Source organism: Schistocerca piceifrons, chromosome 7, assembly GCF_021461385.2.
Source record: "Schistocerca piceifrons isolate TAMUIC-IGC-003096 chromosome 7, iqSchPice1.1, whole genome shotgun sequence".
Classification (NCBI taxonomy): Eukaryota; Metazoa; Arthropoda; class Insecta; order Orthoptera; family Acrididae; genus Schistocerca; species Schistocerca piceifrons.
This window is the reverse complement of record NC_060144.1, coordinates 333,002,419-333,024,613: the sequence shown is the minus strand read 5'-3', so window position 1 is coordinate 333,024,613 and position 22,195 is coordinate 333,002,419. Positions and strand designations below refer to the sequence as shown.

At 41.7% G+C, this 22,195-nt stretch overlaps 1 protein-coding gene across 1 annotated transcript in view; it reads right to left on the bottom strand.

Moving 5' to 3' along the window:
• LOC124804595 (unconventional myosin-IXa-like) overlaps positions 1–22,195 on the bottom strand; it is a 348,200-nt gene that overhangs the window by 204,650 nt on the left and 121,355 nt on the right. Inside the window, exons 8-10 of the mRNA XM_047264786.1 lie at positions 12,149–12,349; positions 11,845–11,980; positions 1,101–1,299 (exon numbers count right to left, since the gene is read on the bottom strand). Coding sequence (XP_047120742.1) covers positions 1,101–1,299; positions 11,845–11,980; positions 12,149–12,349 — 536 coding nt within the window. The remainder of the gene's footprint in view (positions 1–1,100; positions 1,300–11,844; positions 11,981–12,148; positions 12,350–22,195) is intronic.

The following is a 22,195-nucleotide window of genomic DNA, read 5'->3' as shown; positions in this document are numbered from 1 at the left end:
CTTTTAATGTCGAAACGTTTTAAAAACTGAAGACTACTTGATAAGCATTGGAGAGACGTACTAACTGGCAGGAAAACAAATTTATGGTTCATGAAACAGACAGAAGTGAAAGATCTAATTCTGTCCAAAATGAAAAGCATAGAGCATGAAGCCAGGTGAATAGATACAAAGAGGACAAAAACAGATAGACACAACTTAATGGAAGGTGGGTAGATGACTCTAAAACACATCCAGGATCAATAAAAATATGACGTGCTTAAAGCTATGGGTGGTGGTGGTGGTGGTGGTGGTGGTGAATGATTACCTACTGTTCCTCATTTAAGACTTATCTTTCACTTTTGTTCCATTTTTGCATTAAAATCCCATTATCAGCTTGCAGCATTCTTACTCAGAGAACAACACCCATTATCAGATCAACCCTCATCTTAGCACACTCTACAGAGTGAGTGGTTGTGTTTACTAATTCTTTAATTACTAATACAAATATCTATTTCTGTATCACTTGTTTCAAAATCAGTACTGGCAATATCAAAACTATTCATTTCCTGTGGTGGTAATAAGTGGCTGCCTATTTTGTCAGAAATAACTGGAAATGGCCACTATGATTGTTAAAGATGGCAGCATCTTTTTAAACTGGACTATCAGAATACTGAGACCGCCTGGGCGTAAGTCCTGGTCCAGAAAATTTTTTTAACCAGGTCAAAGGTTTATTTTTCCGGGAGTTGTGAATTGTCAATTCTGAGATATTCGTATGTAAATGAACATTTAATTTTATAACAGAAAGAAAATCTTATAATGACAGTGATTAATAGGTTAGAACAACACTAGGAAAGGGGGAGAAATAATATCACCATTGTCTGTTTCTGTACAGAGTACATACATCTGCACTCAGGGAGACATAATAACATAGTTTGTCTTCCTTCTGAAATCACCACAAGAAGATAACTAATGTCTTCACTCCATTATCTGTGACTTAATTACAGACAAAATAATGATTTTTTTTATCTAATGTAGCTACCTTCAGTCTTAAGAACACTGAAAGAAATTTTAAAGTTTTTACATGAGCAGAATTAATATATATAATCTATATATGGGCTCACCACGTGCTTGTCGATGCTTCCGACCAGCTTCATGAAATGCAAAGTAGGCCCGAAAAAAAGCACGCACAATAGCCCAACGAAAAACTGCCACTGGATCAGCACCAACTAGTTCTCGAACAAATGCCATACTGCTGTTTTTTAGTACACTGACAATATCTTGCCTCATAAGATCCAAGTTCTTCTCCCTCATCTCTGCTGCCTAAAAATATTAATTTACATTTGTAGTAATATGATCATTATTTAATTTATATACAAATTCCAGGGATACGTTCATACATGAATGATATTGCGATGCAGAACAACCATAGTATAACTATTGTAATCAAACAGAAAACATAACATAAACTAAGCATATTTCAAGTACTTGAAGGAATGCCAGGAATAATGCTATTAATTTAGCAAAAACACAGCTTAAAATTAGAAAAGTAATCAAAGGACAAAGAGATATACAAAATATTGAAAAAAAAAACTATAGCAAACAAACAAAGGAGGATGCATATGAACAGTGTGGCTGTCCCTCTTACAGCATTCATATAAACATGTAGTCTTACATTGTACCTATTTGGATGCACTTTTATTTATAAAAATTTTAAAATTATTCTCATTAGAAAATTATCTCTATGCAATTAACCTCTCAGGTCGTGGTGACAAAAATATTATTATACTGCTGGTGTGAATCCTTATCCTGGGACTTGTTTTAAATCCATTATTCAGTTTTCAGTTGTCTGGATGATCTAAAGAGAGTGATACAAACTCTGGTTGCCACTTCTGAAACTGTTATTTTATTACATCAAAGAATATCAGATACTGGATCACTGACTCAGTACCTGCACTTTCATACATATTTAAACCACAACATCAGGCTGCAATAATAAAACAAAGGTAAAAGATTAATCTCGTCCTCATTTCATAGTTTGATCAAGACTCATTATTCGATGTACACATTTTGTGTTTTATGTGTGGTACAACCCTGTACATAATACCCGGATACACGCCACTGCACCAGGCCGCTGGCATTCTACACTGAAATACTATGGTCACTGGCGAATCAGTGACCAGAGGCCACATTCGACTTATGCACAGGGTATGGCGCGCACGATTTTGTCTACCAGAGGTCTCTATATATGATTATGGTTTCGCAAGTCTGTTAAAAAAGTAAGAAAAACTGTTTGATTCATAAACAACTCACCCTACTTCTCGGCAGTCTCCTTTGACGGATATACACTCGGTCCTGCAATTCTCCAGCTTTTTCATCCCATTGGAAAAATAGATTCTGTCAAACTCTGCAAAACATTCATCGATTGCAATTACCCTGTCTTCATTTCCTAAAAATTTCTTCTCAGCAAGCCAAAGTTTCAGTTAGGGAACAAAGAAAAGTTACTTGGGGCTAAATCTGGTGATTAGGATGGACGACGAACCAGTTCAAATTCCAATTCAAGCATATTCGCCATTGTTATCACTCATGTGTGGGACAGTGAATTATCCTAGTGAAAGAGCACTTTTCTGCGTGCCAACCTTGCCTTTTTTCAGCCCAAGCAAGTCCCAAACAATCCAACAATGAAGCATAATTGGTTCCAGTTTTGGCTCTCCTCCTACCCTGCAAGTAATATATGAGGATTATTCCTTGGGAACAACCCCCCCCCCCCCCAAAAAAAAAAAAAAGGAAGAGGAAGAAGAAGAAGAAGAAAGAGGTGGCCATCACCTTGCCAGCTGACAAATTGATTCTGACTTCTTTGGTGCATTTCCACCAGCCTTTGTCCATTGTTTTGACTGTCCTTTTGGTTATGGTATGTAATGATGGATCCAGGTGTCATCAACAGTCACGAATAGGCACAAAAAGTCTTGCAGATTGCAATTAAACACTGACAGACATTGTGTTGAAATGTGCCAGATGCACTTTTGGTCAACTGTGAGCAGTCACGGCATCAACCTACACAAGGCTTCTTCACAGCCAATTCTCCGTGCAGGATATTATGCACCTGCTGAGTTGAGATGAATATAATCTCGGTAATTTCTCAAATTTTCATTTGCTGGTCTTGCATTACCATATCATGTCTTTTGTCAATGGTTACTTTTATGGTGACCTCAGTTAGACAATCAGAGCGGGCTTAGTCTTCGAGGTTGTTCGACCATGTTTAAAATTCATTAATCCAAAAGTAAATGGTCTTCAATGATGAAGCACTGTCAGTGTGAACTTCATCCAATTCTGTTTAGATTTGTGCAGCAACCAAACCCTTCAAATGCAAATATTTAGTAACAGTATGAAACACTCTTTCTCTATTTTCAATCGCACTTGACACACTGTACCTGTACATGGTTGAAATTCTTTATACCAGAGCTTCCCAACCTTTTCAGCTGGCAGACCCCTTCTTTAGTCAAAAATCCATTTTTGTGTGTGTGTGTGTGTGTGTGTGTGTGTGTGTGTGTTTGTTTGTTTTGTTTTTCGGTTTTGCGTGAAATCCAAAGAAAAATGTTCAAATGTGTGTAAAGTCTATGGGACCTAACTGCTGAGGTCATCAGTCCTTAGTCTTACACACTATTAACCTCAGTTTAACTTCCACTAAGGATACACACACACACACACACACACACACACACACACACACGAAGGAGGACTTGAACCTCCGGTGGGAGCGGCCGCGCAGTCCACGACGACATGGCGCCATAGACTGCACGGCCATTCCACACGGCCCTGAAGAAAAGAGGCAGACCCATGATTCAGGATACACATCACGAAAGAAAAGGGGCCAAGGAATTGCCTTTAGAGGACTATTGTGACATCTGTTGTGCAATGTGTGGGAATACATTCACCCGGTTTATATGCGTTTCCAAAACCGGATTCCGTAAGCCGATGTCCCAGTTTCGCTTTTGGTTGGACAGGTAAACAATTCAAAATCGATTCTGGAAATCTGCTTTTATAAAGCCGTTTTCCAGTTCCACAATCGATTTTCGTGCTCATGTAAACAGCTTGGAAAGTCTAGTTATTTTTACATCTTTGTGTATCTACTGGGCAGCTGTCAGTCCATAGCCGGCAGCTAACAGGCGGCATTGCAACAGTGTACTGTCACTTGGTAGCTGGCAACTGGTAGAAGGCGTGGCAACAGTTTAGCCACAGCTGACAACTTCAACTACTACTTGGACACTATATCGTGGCAGTCAGCAAATTAGGAAAACAAACAAACAGATGCTCTTATTTCTATATAAGAAGACAAAGCATTTCATAACAAAAATATCAATGCCAACAGAATTCAATTAATAATTATTTTGTAAATAATACAAGACAGAAACAAAATTCCTACAGAGTTATTGTTCAAGCACTTTCACTGAGCTACTACTAAGAAAAATGCTTTCTTCTTTACTATAGATGAGTCTGTAGGAATAATAATGGAATCCTAATGTGATAGTTGAGGCTGCTTCTGTTGACAAAATTTTGAAAAGTTGGGTTCAATTCTTGACAACTGGAGACGGATGTCTGGTTCCGCTTCTAGACAGCTTCGGTACTTAGTTTTGTGGGCAGCATAGACCGAGAATCCAGATTCACACATGTATGTTGTGGCAAATGGAAGAAGTACACGTTTTGCCTTTTCAACCAGGGGGTAGTATTTCTTGTTATGCAAACGGAGCCAAAAGTGTGAGTAACCGTCAATCTCAAAACTTGATTTCAAAGTAGAGTCTGTGGCAATTTCTACCAATAACTCATATTCATTTGATGATAGAATGTTCGGCTTTTTGGATACAGTGAATGGGTTGACCACCCATTCATATTCCTGCAGTTTCTCATCTGTTGGGAAATAATGCTCCAACAATGACATCAATCTTCGGAGATGTTTCAGGATTTGATGAAACAAATTCTTCCCTAGTGCCAATGTTTTGTTTTCCAGAAACTTCTTGAGAAGAGGAAAACACTCAAACCTCCCCCTCCCCGATACTCTCAGACCAAAAATTAATTTTCCTCCTGAATGCTCGAACTTTGTCGATAGCAGTGACCTTTGTTTCACTTTGCCCTTGGAGTAAAATATTCATTTTGTTCATTTTGGAGAAAATATCTGACAAATAGGCAAGTATACACTGCCAATTTTAGTCATTAATAAGGTCTGCTAATTTGGTGTTATGCTCCAAAAGAAAAGATAAGACTTCCAATCTTAATTCGTACAACCGAGAGAGTGCTTTCCCACGTGAGAGCCACCGTATTTCTGCGTGGAGTAGCAGGGAACGATGAAGGCTTCCCATATCTTCACACAGTATTGTGAAAAGTCTTGACTTCAACTGCCTTGATTTTATGTAGTTAATGATTTGAATCGATTCGTCTAAAACTTTCATGAACGAAACAGGCATTTGTTTCGTATTTCGTAGCTAAAGCGTATCTGTGGAGAGCACAATGACTACTGCTGTAATTCTTTTTCGTTATTGCTCCGACTGTAGGACCCGTCATAGCTTTTGGACCATCTGCGCACACATCTATGCAATTAGACCATGAAACTTCATTAGTCCTTAAAAAATCATCCAATAGACGGAATATTTCTGCACCTGTTGTGTTGGCAGGTAGTGGTCTGCACAATAAGAGGTCCTCCTCAAAACATACAGAGTATTCATAACGGACAAAAGCCAATAAAATCGCTAATCCTGCAACATCAGTGGATTCATCTATCTGCAGAGAAAATGAATTGTGTACAATGCGAGAAACAAGAGTGTCTTTCACATCATTTGACATATCAACAATGCGTCTCTTGACAGTATTGTTTGATAATGGCACCAAAGATACAAGCCTTACTGCCTTTTCGTCTAGCATACAAGAAACAATATCATTGCTTTTCTGCAATGGTATGAGCTTTGGTGTTTATGCCACTCGGTAACTAACCAAGAAAGAAGCTTTTAATGAATTTTCATTAATTGTTTTTGCTCGACTTTTCATGCAATGCTGAGAAGCAGCAAGTTCAGCACTCTTCCTTTTGAAAAAATTGATGTCTTTAGCCTGGAAATAAGGGTGAGTACCTTCAAAATGCCGGCACAATTTAACTGGAACCATTGAACTGTTCAAAAGGACTCGCACACAAATTACACACTGAGCTTAACCCTCCTTTGTCTCCATAAAGCCCATTTCTAAATAGCTTTCATTGTACTTATGCTTCTTGGTTATTCCACTTCCACAGGATATTGCAACCAATGGAGTACTTGCAGCATTTTCACATAATAAATCTGGCTGTGGAGCTTCTTGTGACTGTTCTTCCTTTGGTCGTCCTCCCTCCTCATTCATTTCAACTGGAAACTTCCCTTGTTGTGAAGGCGATGGAGATACTGCACCCCTTCTTCAATGATCCTGACTTCAGCCACCGATCCATGTTAGAAGTAATAAACTGGACAAAAATCAACTTATGAAATAGGTAGTGCACTGACAAAGCAAGTTTAACATTTAATGATGCTTGGGGGCCGCATTCGTGCCAGCGAGTGCTGCGATTGGTTAACAAAGTTCACTCCGCGCATGTGTAAAAGGTTTCAAAGCATCTAGCGCCGTGAACCGGCGCACAAACGACCCCCCCCGTATTGTTGTGAAACAGTCAATCAGAGAAACTGCATTCTCCAGCACTAAACTGTGTATGCGTTCTCACTTAGGAACCGCAAAGGCTGCTTGGAATACGACCTGAAGTAAAAGTACACACATGGGGAAAAAAAATAGTGATGGATTTGATTTTCACATTTTTATTCAATAATTTTACTCATTATTTTACATGATTTGGTGAAAAGTGGCCGCGGACCCCCTAGAAAGAGCCAGCAGACCCCTAAGGTGTCCGCGGACCACACATTGGGAAGCCCTGCTTTATACAATCCTTGGAATAATAAAGCTTACCAACCATAAAAGTGCAAAGATAATGTTCCATTCTTTCATAGAAATTTACCAGGCTTAACGAACCACCCTCGTAAGGATGGCATGGCAAATGCCCGTCCACAGATTCTCTTCGACTTTTTTTTGTACTGTTTCTGTGTTTGTTGTTTACTTGACTGGATAAATAACCTCTTGTTCTTTGTGGCCACATTACTGTTTGTGTCTAGGATTATGAGAGAGAGAGAGAGAGAGAGGGGGGGGGGGGGAGGGAGGAAGAGGGAGGGAGAGAGAGAGGGGGGGGAGGGAGGAAGAGGGAGGGAGGGAGAGGAAGAGGGGAGGGAGAGAGGGGGGATGGAGGAAGAGGGAGGGAGGGAGAGGAAGAGGAAGAGGGAGGGAGAGAGGGGGGATGGAGGAAGAGGGAGGGAGGGAGAGGAAGAGGGAGGGAGGGAGAGGAAGAGGGAGGGAGGGAGGAAGGGAGAGGAAGAGGGAGGGAGGGAGAGGAAGAGGGAGGGGAGGGAGGGAGGGGAGAGGCAGGGAGTGAGGAAGAGGCAGGGAGTGAGGAAGAGGCAGGGAGTGAGGGAGAGGCAGGGAGTGAGGGAGAGGCAGGGAGTGAGGGAGAGGCAGGGAGTGAGGGAGAGGCAGGGAGTGAGGGAGAGGCAGGGAGTGAGGGAGAGGCAGGGAGTGAGGGAGAGGCAGGGAGTGAGGGAGAGGCAGGGAGTGAGGGAGAGGCAGGAGTGAGGAGAGGGCAGTGGAGAGGGAGGGGGGAGGGGAAGGGAGAGTGGAGAGGGAGGGGGGAGGGGAAGGGAGAGAGGGGAGAGGAGGTGAAGGGCAGAGGGGGGTGAGGTGGAGAGGGGGTGAAGGGGAGAGGGGGTGAAGGGGAGAGGGGGTGAGGTGGAGAGGGGGTGAGGTGGAGAGGGGGTGAGGTGGAGAGGGGGGTGAAGGGGAGAGGGGGTGAGGTGGAGAGGGGGTGAACAGAGTGAAGGGAAGGATGGGGAGAGGGTGAGGATGGGGAGAGGGTGAGGAGGGGGAGAGAGTGAGGAGGGGGGAGAGGGGGAGAGGGGGGAGAGGGGGAGAGGGGGAGAGGGGGGAAATTGGGAGAAGGGGGGGAGAGGGGAGAGGGGGGAGAGGGGGGAGAGGGGGGAGAGGGGGGAGAGTGAGGAGAGGGGGGAGAGGGGGGAGTGGGGGAGACGGGGGAGACGGGGGAGAGGGGGAGACGGGGAGAGGGGGAGACGGGGAGAGGGAGGAGAGGGAGGAGACGGGGAGAGGGAGGAGAGGGAGGAGAGGGAGGAGACGGGGAGAGGGAGGAGACGGGGAGAGGGAGGAGACGGGGAGAGGGAGGAGAGGGAGGAGAGGGAGGAGACGGGGAGAGGGAGGAGAGGGAGGAGACGGGGAGAGGGAGGAGAGGGAGGAGACGGGGAGAGGGAGGAGAGGGAGGAGACGGGGAGAGGGAGGAGAGGGAGGAGACGGGGAGACGGGGAGAGGGAGGAGACGGGGAGAGGGAGGAGAGGGAGGAGACGGGGAGACGGGGAGAGGGAGGAGACGGGGAGAGGGAGGAGACGGGGAGAGGGAGGAGACGGGGAGAGGGGAGGAGACGGGGAGAGGGAGGAGACGGGGAGAGGGAGGAGACGGGGGAGAGGGGAGGAGACGGGGAGAGGGAGGAGACGGGGAGAGGGAGGAGACGGGGAGAGGGAGGAGACGGGGAGAGGGAGGAGACGGGGAGAGGGAGGAGACGGGGAGAGGGAGGAGACGGGGAGAGGGAGGAGACGGGGAGAGGGAGGAGACGGGGGAGAGGGAGGAGACGGGAGAAGGAGGAGACGGGGAGAAGGAGGAGACGGGGAGAGGGAGGAGACGGGGAGAGGGAGGAGACGGGGAGAGAGAGGAGGGGGGAGAGGGGGAGGAGGGAGGGTGGGGGGAAGAAGGGGAAAGGAGGGAAGAGGGGGGCATCAATTCCACTAACCCACTGCACCCACAACATGTATCCAACAGTCTCCCCTTCTTTGGCCCTGTCACCTCCTCTCAGTGCACATCCTCACATCATTGTCACCGTGTGCCACACATACTCGCCGTCTTCGGTGCCCGTGTCACTTCCCCAGGTCATGCTCTTGCTGTCTCTCCCTCCTGCATGCCTATCCCAAACACTTGCTACTTCCCTCTGAGTCATCACCTACCCTTCCCCAACCCCCCCCCCCCTCCTGCTACCTACCTCTTTCTCCCTCTACTCAACCCATCCAACACAACCCCTCATCCCAGTCCACATGCCAAACTGCAATTCTGCTATTGTGTGTTCGGTATTCGGCTGGTACCTTGTACTTGTTCACGTAGGTGGGGGGCACACATTTCTGAGGATCTGTCCCAATGCTATGAGATTTTCATTCTTTTTTGTGTGTCTGTCGACAGCTCTAAGTTTCTACTACTTAGTGAGTAGTGTCCTTTCAAAAATATATGTTCACTCATATGTAGACACCATATTCACCACTTAAACACAAATATTAAACTGTGCTTTATTACATAAACTTCTGATGTTATTTGGTATTGAGTTTAAGATTAAAATGCTACTGGATTGGACACCTTTTTGAATAAGAGTAGAAGTGGTTAAATCACAATGCAGACCTGCCATCTCTCTTAGTACATTTTATTAGATTCATGATGTATTTGATTGTTCACCATGTAGCTCATCATGGAACAGTGGACAGTAATTATCAAAAACCTGCCCATTTTAAAAAGCTCGTAAGGAGGTGCTTGGTTGCATTCTACGAGAATGCACAATACGACGTCATCGTCCTTTTCTTTACAGTGAACTGAGCACCCCATGCCTCAACATATTGTCTCAAATAAAATACCATGAATTTCAATTGCATTAAATCTAACATAGTTCTTAACAAGGATAGCAACACCCTCTTCTTTTCTGTTTCTCTAGGATATGACATTCATTCTCTCACCCTTCCATTCATTCATTGTGTTATCTAGATTCCATAAGAAAGGAGAACATTAACATATGTGAATAAGGTGTACATTAACAAAAGACATGCAATTCTTAAAAAACTTAATCTGTACCTGAATTAATAGTAAGGTATCGTCATACTGCTTGTGCTTACATCAACTACAGGGCAGTCTCTTTGTTTGCAATAATTTAAAACATGTTTTTTAAGATCAGAGGACAGACGACGAAGCACAAGACAACTGAAGCATTATCAAATCCAGTGTACCAATAAACAACTCTGCCAGTTTCTACTACTGAACTGGCTGATACATAAGCTGCATTTTTTCCCTCAAAATTCGGCCATGAAAAGTTAGAATGCAGCTTATCTGTACAACCCTACAAATACAATTATATTTTCCTTTCTAGAAACTTCAACTATAATGCTACTTCCTTAGTTTTAAATGGAGAGACAATATCAACAATATCACTAGTATTTGGAAATTAATTGTTGTGCATGAGGTAACAATCTTCAGCTGTTGACATTTCATTAAGGTAGTGAACATTGCAGGTGCAGCCCCCCCCCCCCCCCCCCCCCCACACACACACACACACACACACACACACACACACAATCTAAAGCATAACATTTAGTCTACACCAATGAGTGGTAACAATGAAAGAAAAGCACCTACAAACTAGAATTCAGTGCATTTTGTGTGTAAATTTCAAACTTGCCATTATCTGTTATGCAACTGGTACATCTTAAAGATACATCTGAAAATGTATGGTGCAGCATTGTATCACTTTGGAGAATAACCTGTAAACTGCATTTCATCAAGGAAACACCATAGATCACCAAAGCTGGGAGATATCCTAGACTCGAAGCTAGGGTGCTTTCATTTGCACAAGATAAAAGGGAAGATGGGATACCTATCTCTCAACAAATAATCCAGTTAAATACCTGGGAAATTTCATACACATAACGGACAAAATCCAGAGGGTGTATCGGTTTGTATCACAAGTTTATGCTTAAAAAACAGTGACCTCTATGTGCTACAGAGAAACAGTCAGCTTTGAGAGATACTCTTATCCTCTAAAACACTTTCAAGAGTTCCATCTTTTGGTACATGTAAAGCAATAAAATAGTGGACTATGGAATGGCAAAAAATACCTCACTACAAACAACCGAAAATGAAAACCAAATAATTACTGTGAGGTTAGCATTTAGTGTAGATGGAGAAAAGATGTTCCACTATGTTTTTCTGAAGTGTAAAACTTTGTCCAATGCAAATTTCCATAAGGGGATATGCCAAGAAAAGGGCTGGGTGACAACAGAATCCATGATGGTCTGGCTACATACTGTTTGAAATTACAGAGCAAGTATGTTACTCAGTAAGTATGTTTAGATGCTTTTAAAGGTCACCTCATAATTGTTGCTGCATTGAAGACGGGCATAGTCATTACTTCAGGACTTCAAACTGCAGGTGCTTGATGTCATAGAGAAGTCATTGAAAAATTGCTTGCAAAAAACACTATTTTGATTGGCTTTAAGATGAGGATCCTACACACACTCTATCTGGCTAGATTAGAACACCATTAACCAGCCTTATGTGTGAAGTGATTCTCTCTTCATGGTTCACAACATTACTAGACTCGGGCCAAAGTATTAAAGATGTGCTGCGCATGTCCAGTGCCCTGGAGGCTGATTTGTGCGTGTAATTAATCCACATCAAAACATTTCAAAAATGAGATTAGGAGTGAGCATATTGCGAACAGTTTTTGTAAGTGAGTAATATGACAAATATTTCTCCACTTAGCCCCCCCCCCCCCTTTTTAGGTCAAAATTGAGGGTGTTGATTACATTCAGGTGCAGTTTATATTAAGACCAATACAATACAATGGCGCCACAGGGATTACATATTAATTATTATTAGTGTTTTTCACTACTGTTATTCTTCTTAGAAAAATCATTGCAAAAATTTTGGATTCCCAAAAGTACTTGCCTGGTATTTAACTTTTCCTGCATAATGCCTTACAATAAATGCTGCTTCTCTCCGCTGGGGTATTTCATAAAATGGGTTGTCTTTGTGAACGGAATTGAATTTTTGTAACAATGTCTCATTAGTCGCTCCTGGAAAACTACAAAAAAAATTTTTTTGTAAATAAAAAGAACTCTCAGGAATAGATCACAATAAAAATGTTTAATATCAACCCTTTCCAATTCTTGTGTCACAAAATTTATCAAGTCAAGAATCCATAACAATGCACTATGAAATCTTAAATACAAAAAAAATTGTTCTTACTTACTTGCATTGATCATCAAGAACACACAACAAGCCATTTGGCTTTCCTTCAATGAGCTGAAGACAACCTGTATTATCCATAAAATCAATATTTGTCCATCGAATACCTTCCTTACGATATTCTTCTTGTTCATATTTGAAGACGTGCTGGTTAAAGTAGTACTGCAAGTGTTCATTTGCGTAGTTGATACAAAATTGTTCGAAACTGTAACAGATCATAAGCAAATATTTAGACTGAAGTAAATAAAGTGTTCACAAAAAATGAAATGATTGTATGATGATATTTGGCCGTGAGACCCCATCTGCAGTGGTTCGACTGCCTAGTGCAAGTCTTTTTATTGACACCACACCAACTACTTGCACATCAATGACGATTAAATAATGATGAGGACAACACAACAACCAGCACCAAAAAGATAAAAGCTCCAACCTGACTGGGAGAGGGGGGGGGGGGGGGGGGGCGGCATGGCAATTAGCCACACTGACCACTCAGCTACAGGTGCGGACTGTTCACAAGAACATCCAACTAAAACACAAGGGTTAAATGAGACCAATGCTGAAAAAACTCAGAAGTAACTACCGACAAGTAGTCATGTTCCACGAATGTAAAACCTTCGGTCCTCAGAATAAAAGAGATCTAAAATTAACACCAAATTTCTGAATGGAACAATACATAAACTAAGGGAAAGGCTACCACTCACCTACCACAGACTCATGGGTGGCGCATACACACATGTAATAGAAAACAGCATTCTGTTGCGCCACAGAATAATTTCACTATTAACGCTTACATTTTTTAAATGTTCTACCTGGTGAGCTAAGAGCTGAAGTGGTCAGCTCGAGGTTAGTGTGCCAATCAAAATGTCAACACAGCATATCGCCGATGTAGTGGAAGACAAGGCACCAGGCAAGCTTTACCACAGAATCTCCAAGCACAGGAAGTAAATGTGCAAATGCCACAATGCTATGTAACAGGGCAGTATTAAGTAACACCCCATTACTTCAAGCACCACTGCAACAGTCTATAACCCTTGGTTGGCAACCACAATGAGGCAAGGCTTGCTAACGAGGCCAATAAACAAGGGTAAATTCAATAATGTACCAACAGCAACTCTGTTGTACGCATGCCTCGACTCATTTAAATAATGAGCCTCTTAGAGCTCAAACACACATCCAGTCATGCTGCCATTCTGTCCGTGTCGCAAGAACCAATGACAAAGAAGGTCTATAAAGTTTCACTGAAACCATGACCATCTGATCGATGATGGTCTGCCTGCTACCTCTTGCTGACTTCAACACTGAAACACAACAAAGATGATGCAAACCACTGCCTTGGTTTGTCATTGCTGCCTACTGCGACACCGCAGATGAGGAGAAGACTGGTTTTCTGCCCATCTTTCTCCACTGAGGGCAAACTGTGGATAACCTACAAGCTTTTATCTCCATATGGTTAAGATGTGGCACATCTGCGTGCCTCTGATCAACTCGTGAACATCTGCTGCAGTCTTGGTCAATCCATGGTGGATGACCAGAGCCTAATCCTGGATCACAGAGTCGGTTATTATCACCTAATCACTTTGGGCTGTCTACAAGAGCACTGAGATGTAAGGGCTCCAGTGCACCACAGAAACATTCGGGATGAGCAGTGTCTGCCCGGGTGCCTGCCCGCCCACATGCTGCTGCCTGCACACATGGCCGTCACTCACCAACTTGTGGCTGAGACGTCACATCTCACTGATGGGGCACATCATCACTACTTTGTGACTCACACTAATGTTTGACTGCCATCCAATACACTGACACAAACTAATAACTTTGTAAATTCATGCTGGCAAATAAATGTTGTTACGTTCACCACTGTGTTGCAAATGACTCCGGGTATACTCTAGACTAGGCCTGTTCCATGATCTGCTCATATGAGCTGGCTCACACTCAAGGCAAAACAGTGGGCAACAGGCTGGCTCATGTGACAGGTAGTGGTTAAAGTAGTGGTGAAGGGAACAGAGAGGAGGGAGGAATTGATACTAGATAGCTTTGCAACAAATCTTAATTCTAAAGCCAGTAACGTAATGTTCTATGGAGATACATTGCTTCATGGTAGCTCATCAATGCATTTCATGGCAAATTTATTTTGTTGGGCTGTTGTATTAACAAGGAATGACAGTGACATGAAGCATCTCTTCTAACATTCTGATGCAGTCAACAATGTGAGGCATATAAGTACGAAAGGTTTTTCCTATGATTGATGCACCCTTATGAAGAATGCCATTTTAAGATGAAATTTAAACTGTCAAACACACTTCATTATCACTTTATTTACATGTTAAATACGGAAGCATAGGATGTCACTGAATATTATTTATTTTGCTATTCATCAAAGCGTCAATGTTTGGTATCTCTTTTTGGGCACTGTTAATTCTAAGACAAGTTTTAAATTGAAGTCAGTGAGCTTCTGTCGGTAGATTTCATTCTCTTCACTGCAGAAAAATGTTGCTCGCACAAGAATGTAGATTGAAACATTGATATAATCATATCTACAGATTTGTTAAGTCGTAGAAATTTACATTAAGAAAATAAGTCTACAATACTAATTTTGTTATGAAACCTATCACGCAACATTACAGTGAAGGTCTGTAAGTTCTAATTGTAGCACAATTTCCACATTGTCAACATCAACTGAAAATCAGTGAAACTGTGCAACACTTGCAAAGAGAAAAGCAGTATGTTAAACTGCTCTAACTGCAGATTCATATGTTGAGTGTCCCTCCTAAAAACAAAAATATATTTTCATAGTGAAAATTTTGGGAAATTTTATTCAGATGTTTATTTCTGTACTCCCATATGACAATTTCTTTCTTTCAGTACATCACGTAACAGCTCTTTTTTTTCAATTTTTGCAGCTCTGCTTCTCACTGTTCACTTTCCAACTTTTGATAATCCTTTGCAAGAAAGGTATTGTGATGTTGCTGTAAACTGAATTTTCTCTGTCTGCACTGACATGTTGTAAACTGATACGGGCCATTCCGTGCCAAGTGGTCTAATATCGAGAAATGTTCCCACATGACCATAATGGATTTTGATGAAATTTTGTATGAACATTCACACATGTTCTCAATGTACACGGGTAAAGCTTCAGTTTCAGAAATTCAATACTTGCAGAGATATAGTCACCTGTTTGAAACCATAGCACACCTTCCAATAGTGCATCCTTGAATTTTCAGCAACTTTGAGATGAGATATGTCTGTAAGTATTTGCATGAAAGAAACAAAACTTGGCCATCTCATACAACTTTTAGGGCTCTTTAAAGCAAAATATTAAGAAAAGGATTTCTGAGCAATTTTCATATAGATAATTTGAAGCAAATTTGGGCGAAAAAATAGCTGTTTAAAAAAAATGCAAACTTTAGTTTATTATATCTCCAAAAGTAATTGTGGGATGTACCTGAAACTTTGCACACCATAACTCACAAACACAAGGTCTTAGAATATAAAATTTCATTCTCCTATTGCTTTCCATTATTTCACAAATCTAGGGTGAAGTTGACGATTTTTCAAAAAGTGCTAAAAAACGGTATTTTTAGTCAAATTTTTCAAAAAAGTGTTTTCTCCAAACTCTTCTAAACTATGGTCATTAGAACGAGCATATTCTAAACTATCTATAAAAGAGGATTTGGTTTTGCAACGCAAGCGTATAAGGCCCTAAAAAGTAGCATCATCAAAGAGGCACACTGGAAGTTTGAATACATTTTTCTGGCACTCAAATTATACCTGAAACCTTTGTTATGCCTAATAAATGTTTATTAGTGCCTTGAATAATTGAAATAAAAAGATCTGGTACATAGGCAATGAGACTGTCAGAAAAACTTGAAAACTATGAGAAGTAGCCCTTCTACGTTTATCGTAAGTGTTCTCTTCTCATTTGTATTTTAAAAAAAAATCATAAAGAATTCAATGAATAATAGCTTCATATTTTTTGTACTTCTCAAAATTGTAAATATTTACAAGTGGAAAATGGAGACCTAATTCTTGGATTCAATTGTACAAAACATTTTTCCAAAAAAGAATCAGTTTGCTTGAATCATGCATCAAGTGATGTAAAGTTTGTAACGTCTAGTAAGAAACAAAAACAACATATTATGTAGTAACGAGAAAATTATATGTATCATATTGTGTCATTGTATAAAATTATGTATTTTTTTTTATTATTTATTTTTGAGAATATCTGCGTCGGCGAGTAATGAAACCGCCACAGACGATAATTGTCGAACAAAGATTAAAATAAGTAACTAGTATATAATACGTGACGAATAGCAATTTCTTTGTCTTCTTCATCTGGGAGTCGAATGAGTAAGATATCCTGTGTCGTAGTAGCGAACGCTAGTGTAGCATTCTTTTGTCGAGACTAAGCAATGTACGCCATTACGTGTGAATTCACAAAGGTCTGTAATCACTGAGATATTTAAAGGTTTTAATAGAGTTGTTTAAATGAAAACTTGTATTATTTATTGTTAAGCTTGCTTGCATATTATCCCATCCTGTTGAGACATTTTTCAGTTATATAAATATTATCTGTGGTGCTGAGCTGCGCGGAGAACGAAGAGCCGCTGCCGCGGCGTATTTAAACGACTTACAATATAGTCGAGCACACCGCAAGGAAGCGGTAATATAATAGTAAAAATAATATTATTTCTTTTAGCTCCCAGACTGGCAGTGAAGATCAGCAGATTTTATGATGTGTTGCAGATTGACGCGGGCTGCTGATAGGATATAATTTACAGTGCAAATAATTTAATGTACCTTCAGAATCTGATAGGAATCTTGCTGTGCTCCGTTCTGATCTGGCAAACTTTATAGTGACAACGTATTTTTTAATGAGAGTCTCATGTTCTTGGGCTAGTCGTGGTATGAAATAGCATTTTAACGAGAAATAAAATCCACTGCGAACTTGTGTTTTTGAACGATCACACGGACTGTAACATCAGTGCTCATAACAAAGTAATTTCAACTTTTAATCACTATGAAGTAGGGAAGATATATTGATTCTTAGCATGAGTTGCAGTTACGAAAAATCGTTCCTTAAATTGTAGGCCAGATACAGAACAATAAGACTTCCATATATACATTTTATTCCGCTAAAAGGTAATGATGATAAAGAAAAGCAAAGCACAGCATTGCTAAAAGTATTTCACGTAACTCTTTTCGTAAATGTGTTGTTACAAAGAGAATAAATAAAACATAGAGTAACAATTTTACAATCCGCGAGAGAGTTGGACGTGAAACTGGCGCCCAACGTGGGGCCCGAATTTGCAGTGGCCACAAATATAAAATTTTATGTATTTTTCTTTCAGTGTTGATTGTTATGTATGTGTAGATATATATGTATTTAGTGATAAATGTATGTATGTATATCATGATCAATGCTATGTATTAATGAATGTGTAAACACTCTTTCATAACAAAACGTACTACTGCAAACGAGTCTGAGAAGACGATCCTGATAGTACTGAGAAGCTGTAACGACTACGTAATCCGGGGGCAGCCGAACCCCGAGATAAGATAAACTAAAGGTAAGACTACAGTGTAGTTGTCCTGTTTGTAGAAGTCGAGCTCCAGTGAAGTGATCTCTTTTCGCTAGTGGTGTGCATATTGTGCGTAGTTTGATGTTAGTGTTTGTGACAGGACAAAGTTGATGGTAGATAGTAAATTTTAGTGTGCAGTTAGTGTAGATAAATTAACGTATTTTGTGTGCAAGGGGCAAAACTGTCAGACTTTGTGGTTTAGTAAGCAATTTATGAATATGGTTAAGTTGCGTAGTCAACGTCCGAGCAATATGGATACTGAGGAACAACAATTAGTTAGTGCAGGAGATGTGGAACCGGGTACCTCAAGTAGTACTAGTACTCTCTTTGAGGATATAACATGTGAGAATGTGGGGGCAGGGGCACAGGAAGTGGTGCCACCGCCCATTAGTCCTCAAGGGGATGTAGAGAAAGAAGTTGTACCACCACCAGAAAAGCAGGAACCAGAGAGTGGTAATCTGCCTGGTGGGTATTCGCTTCAGGCTATATTAGAGCGCGTGCTGAATTACCAGGCAGAATTTGCGCAACAGCAAGTCGAGCGAGACCGCCAGCAAGCTGAGCGAGATCGTAGGCTAGCAGAAAGTTTCCTTGCCCAGCAAGCTGAGCGAGATCGCCAGTTAACAGAAAGTTTCCTTGCCCAGCAAGCTGAGCGAGATCGCCGGCAAGCTGAGCGGGACCAGCAACTTGTGCAATCGTTAGAAAACATGAAAAAAGAGATTGCAGATATGAAACAGAATTATGAGTCGATACCTAAGGCCGTGCAGGAGCTGACTGAACAGGTCAACAACCTGCAAGTAGCAAACACTAACAGGGTAGACGAAATAGGTGTATTAGCCAATCGAGTAGAAAAGCTAGAAACAGATTCCACGCAGCTTGTAGAGCAGAAGTGGAACGAACAAGCAACTAAAATTGAAACAGAATTCAACTCATGGCTAGAAGTGAAGGAGTGTGAGATTGACAAGAACATTAATTCCAAAGTACAAGCAGCCATAGCAAATAGAGGATCCGAATCGTTCAGTACCGCAGTGAATAGTCAGGTACAGAACGACGTGCAAACCATCAAACAAATACTCAGTGAGGATATTCCGCAGTGGCAAGTGAATATGAACAAACGGATATCCGACCTGGAGAAGGGTTTAGCACAAAGCAGAAAACATTTGGAACAGGAACCTCTGTCGCCAACAGCCCATGGTTTTGGCAACGCACAAACTTATACGCGATACAACCATGGGGAATCTGTAGTCGATAATGCGAAGAGCTGTAACTTCGGTTCGGAGCACACAGCATATGTCCAAGGAGCAAAACCATGTAGTTCAAAAATATTAGTGGAAGAAAGTTTAATAAAAAATAGACAATTTCAAACGTTTACTACTGAACGGAAATCAGTACACCCAGTAGTATTCATAAAAAGCTTTAAAAATATCTTGCCCAGTATGTGGAACGAAACACAGAAAATTCAATACGTAATGTCGTACATTCAAGGTGATGCAGCGTTGTGGGCTACAGAAGTAGCAGACAGCTACATGACATATGAACAGTTCGAAAGGGCATTTCTATCGAAATATTGGTCGCCTTGTATACAAGAGCGGCTAAGAAAAGAAGTATATAATCCCGAACCGTACTCACCTCGTCTGGGGAATTTGAGACGGTATTTTGAAAAATATATAAACAAAACACGCTACTGGGACGAGCCTATATCACCAAGAGACATAATAAGACTACTAAAATCACATTTACCCATTCATATCAAAGAGAAATTAATACACGTACCAGAAAGCGATATGGAAAACTTCCTGTCTGTTCTAGATTCTATAGACTTGATACAGGAAGACGCAAACTCAGCGTGTGATCACTCGCGGAATAATGGGTCAGGATGTAAACATGACAGAAATAGTAGTGCACAAAACCACAACCATGGAAATGGTGGGGGTGGTAACAAGCGGCAAGAACATTCGCAAAATGGTAGTAATGGTAGAGGCCAGAACGGGTATGGACAAACAACTTATAACAAAAGGCGTCGATTTGACGACCGGTACGAATCTGGAATGTCAGGGACCAACCGCTGGAAAAATGCGCGAGGTCAGTGGCAGAGCAATTATAGTGATAGTAATCGAAATTGGCAGCAAAATCAGCGAAGAAGCCCAGAGCGACAGGGTAATGACCGGTATGACAACAATAGACCACCGCCGCAAAACGCGCCTATTGCGCAGCCGTGGCGGCCGACAAATCGGAGTGTACATATAGTGGAGGTCGCGGACAATAGCCTTCCAAGTACTTCACAAGCAACTAATCCAACAAACTAGAATCGGCCTCGATATGCTCTCCATCGATGGCCGAGGGATGGAGTGAGAGCAACACGAGTGATAATAATATACCTGGGATACGTATGCTGCGATACAACGATGGTGTCAGTATGGATAAAGATCTACTGAACGAACCACACGAATGTAAGAAAGATAATAACGAAAATGTGCAAGCTATTATCGAAGCGAAAATCAATGATGTTGCAGTGAATATAATCATCGACACAGGTGCCTCAGTAAGTGTAATGAGTATGGAGTTATTTAAGGCACTGGGAAAAGGACATAGCATTCCGACTTTCCCGGTTAATAATTGTAAGGTGTCTGGAGCCATTGGTGCACAGAGCCAATCAGTTAAGTACCAGGTGCAGGTGGAGATTTGTAAGGAGGGCGAAGCCATAGTGAGCTCGTTCCTCGTGGTTAAAGGATTGAAGGTGGCCTGCATTCTGGGAGTAGATTTTCTCCGTGAGAGGGATGCATTGGTCGACCTCTCCTTGGGGAAATTAAGCATAGTTAATAGGGGTAGGAGGATTGAGTTATCTATGATGAAATCGAAGGAGGTACTTGTGCCGTGTTGTAATCGAATCAATATCAAGGGTAGGAACCCTTGGGTACTACACCTTGATGATTTGTCACATGCAGCAGACCTCTATTACCCGAATTTAGAGGATCGAAATTTTGAAACAAATATTGAGGCATTTCAAACCAAAGTGCAGGAATCTGAAGGTTTAAGCGATAAACAAAAGCAACAGTTGACGCAGCTGCTATCGGAATACACTATGGTATTTACCGACCGACCAGGAATAGTCAAAGGGTACCACTATCACATAGAGGTGATGCCCCACAAAACATACTGTCGCGCGACTTACTCCATCCCTTGGTCGAGGAGGGAATTAGTAGCTAAAGAGATTCGGAAGATGTTAGATTGGGATATCATTGAGCCCTCCTTCTCTCCATACAGTAGTCCTCTTGTAGCAGTGGCGAAAGCCAATGGAAAAATCAGGCTAGTGTTAGATGCGAGGGACATTAACAAAATTATCATACCTGTCCGGACTCGCCCTGAGAATTTAGATGAGCAGATACAACAATTTCATGGAGCACAGTACTTGACCTCGGTCGATCTGAAAAGTTCATATTGGCAAATTCCCCTTACACCGGAATCCAGGAAGTACACAGCTTTCATATTCGGAGGGCGGAGTTACCAATTCAAGGTACTTCCCTTCGGATTGAATGTGAGTGCTGGAGTGTTTATTACTGCACTAGATACGGTACTGGGTCCAGACTTATTAGAAAAAATCACTGTATATGTTGATGATCTGGTAATCGCTACTGCTACTTGGGACGAACATATGGAATTGTTGCGTAGAGTACTAGAGAGATTTAAGCAAGCAGGTGTGACAGCAAACCTAGAAAAGTCAAAATTTGGGCGAAATAAAATTAAATTTTTAGGCCATCTTATTACACCACTTGGTATACGTCCAGACAACAAAAAACTAGAGGCGATCCGAGAATTTCCAAGCCCCCGCACTAAGAGGCAATTGAAAGCGTTCCTTGGGCTCACGTCTTTTTTCAGAAGGTTCGTGCCCAATCAGTTGTTAAATGACGCGTCGCTACTAAATCTGCTACGAAAAAGTGTGCAGTGGGTTTGGACTGACAAATGTCAACAAGCTTTTGAAGCGATTAAAACCGCCCTACTGAATGCAAATATTTTGCAGCACCCAGATCTGTCAAAAGATTTTTGTCTTGCGACGGATTCATGTTCCTATGGCCTGGGAGCGTGCTTATTTCAGTGGGAGGAAGGAAACGACCCGACAACAATAAAGATTATCGGCTTCGCCAGTAGGACTTTAACTAGCTGCGAGAGAGCCTACTCGGCAACCGAACTGGAAGCACTTGCAGTAGTCTGGGCTGTGAAAAAGTTTAATTATTATTTACAAGGGAAGGAGGTTAAAGTGTATAGTGACCACCAGGCGTTAAGTTTTTTGATGTCATGCAAACTATTCCATACCAGACTGAGGAGATGGATGCTTGTCTTACAAGAATACCGGATAAAGATTATGTACATAAAAGGCCAAGATAACGTAATAGCGGATGCTCTGTCGCGACTGCCGGTAGGATTACCGGATTTAGCAGAAATGTTAGAGCAATCCGCGGAGTATAAAGTGCTGTTAG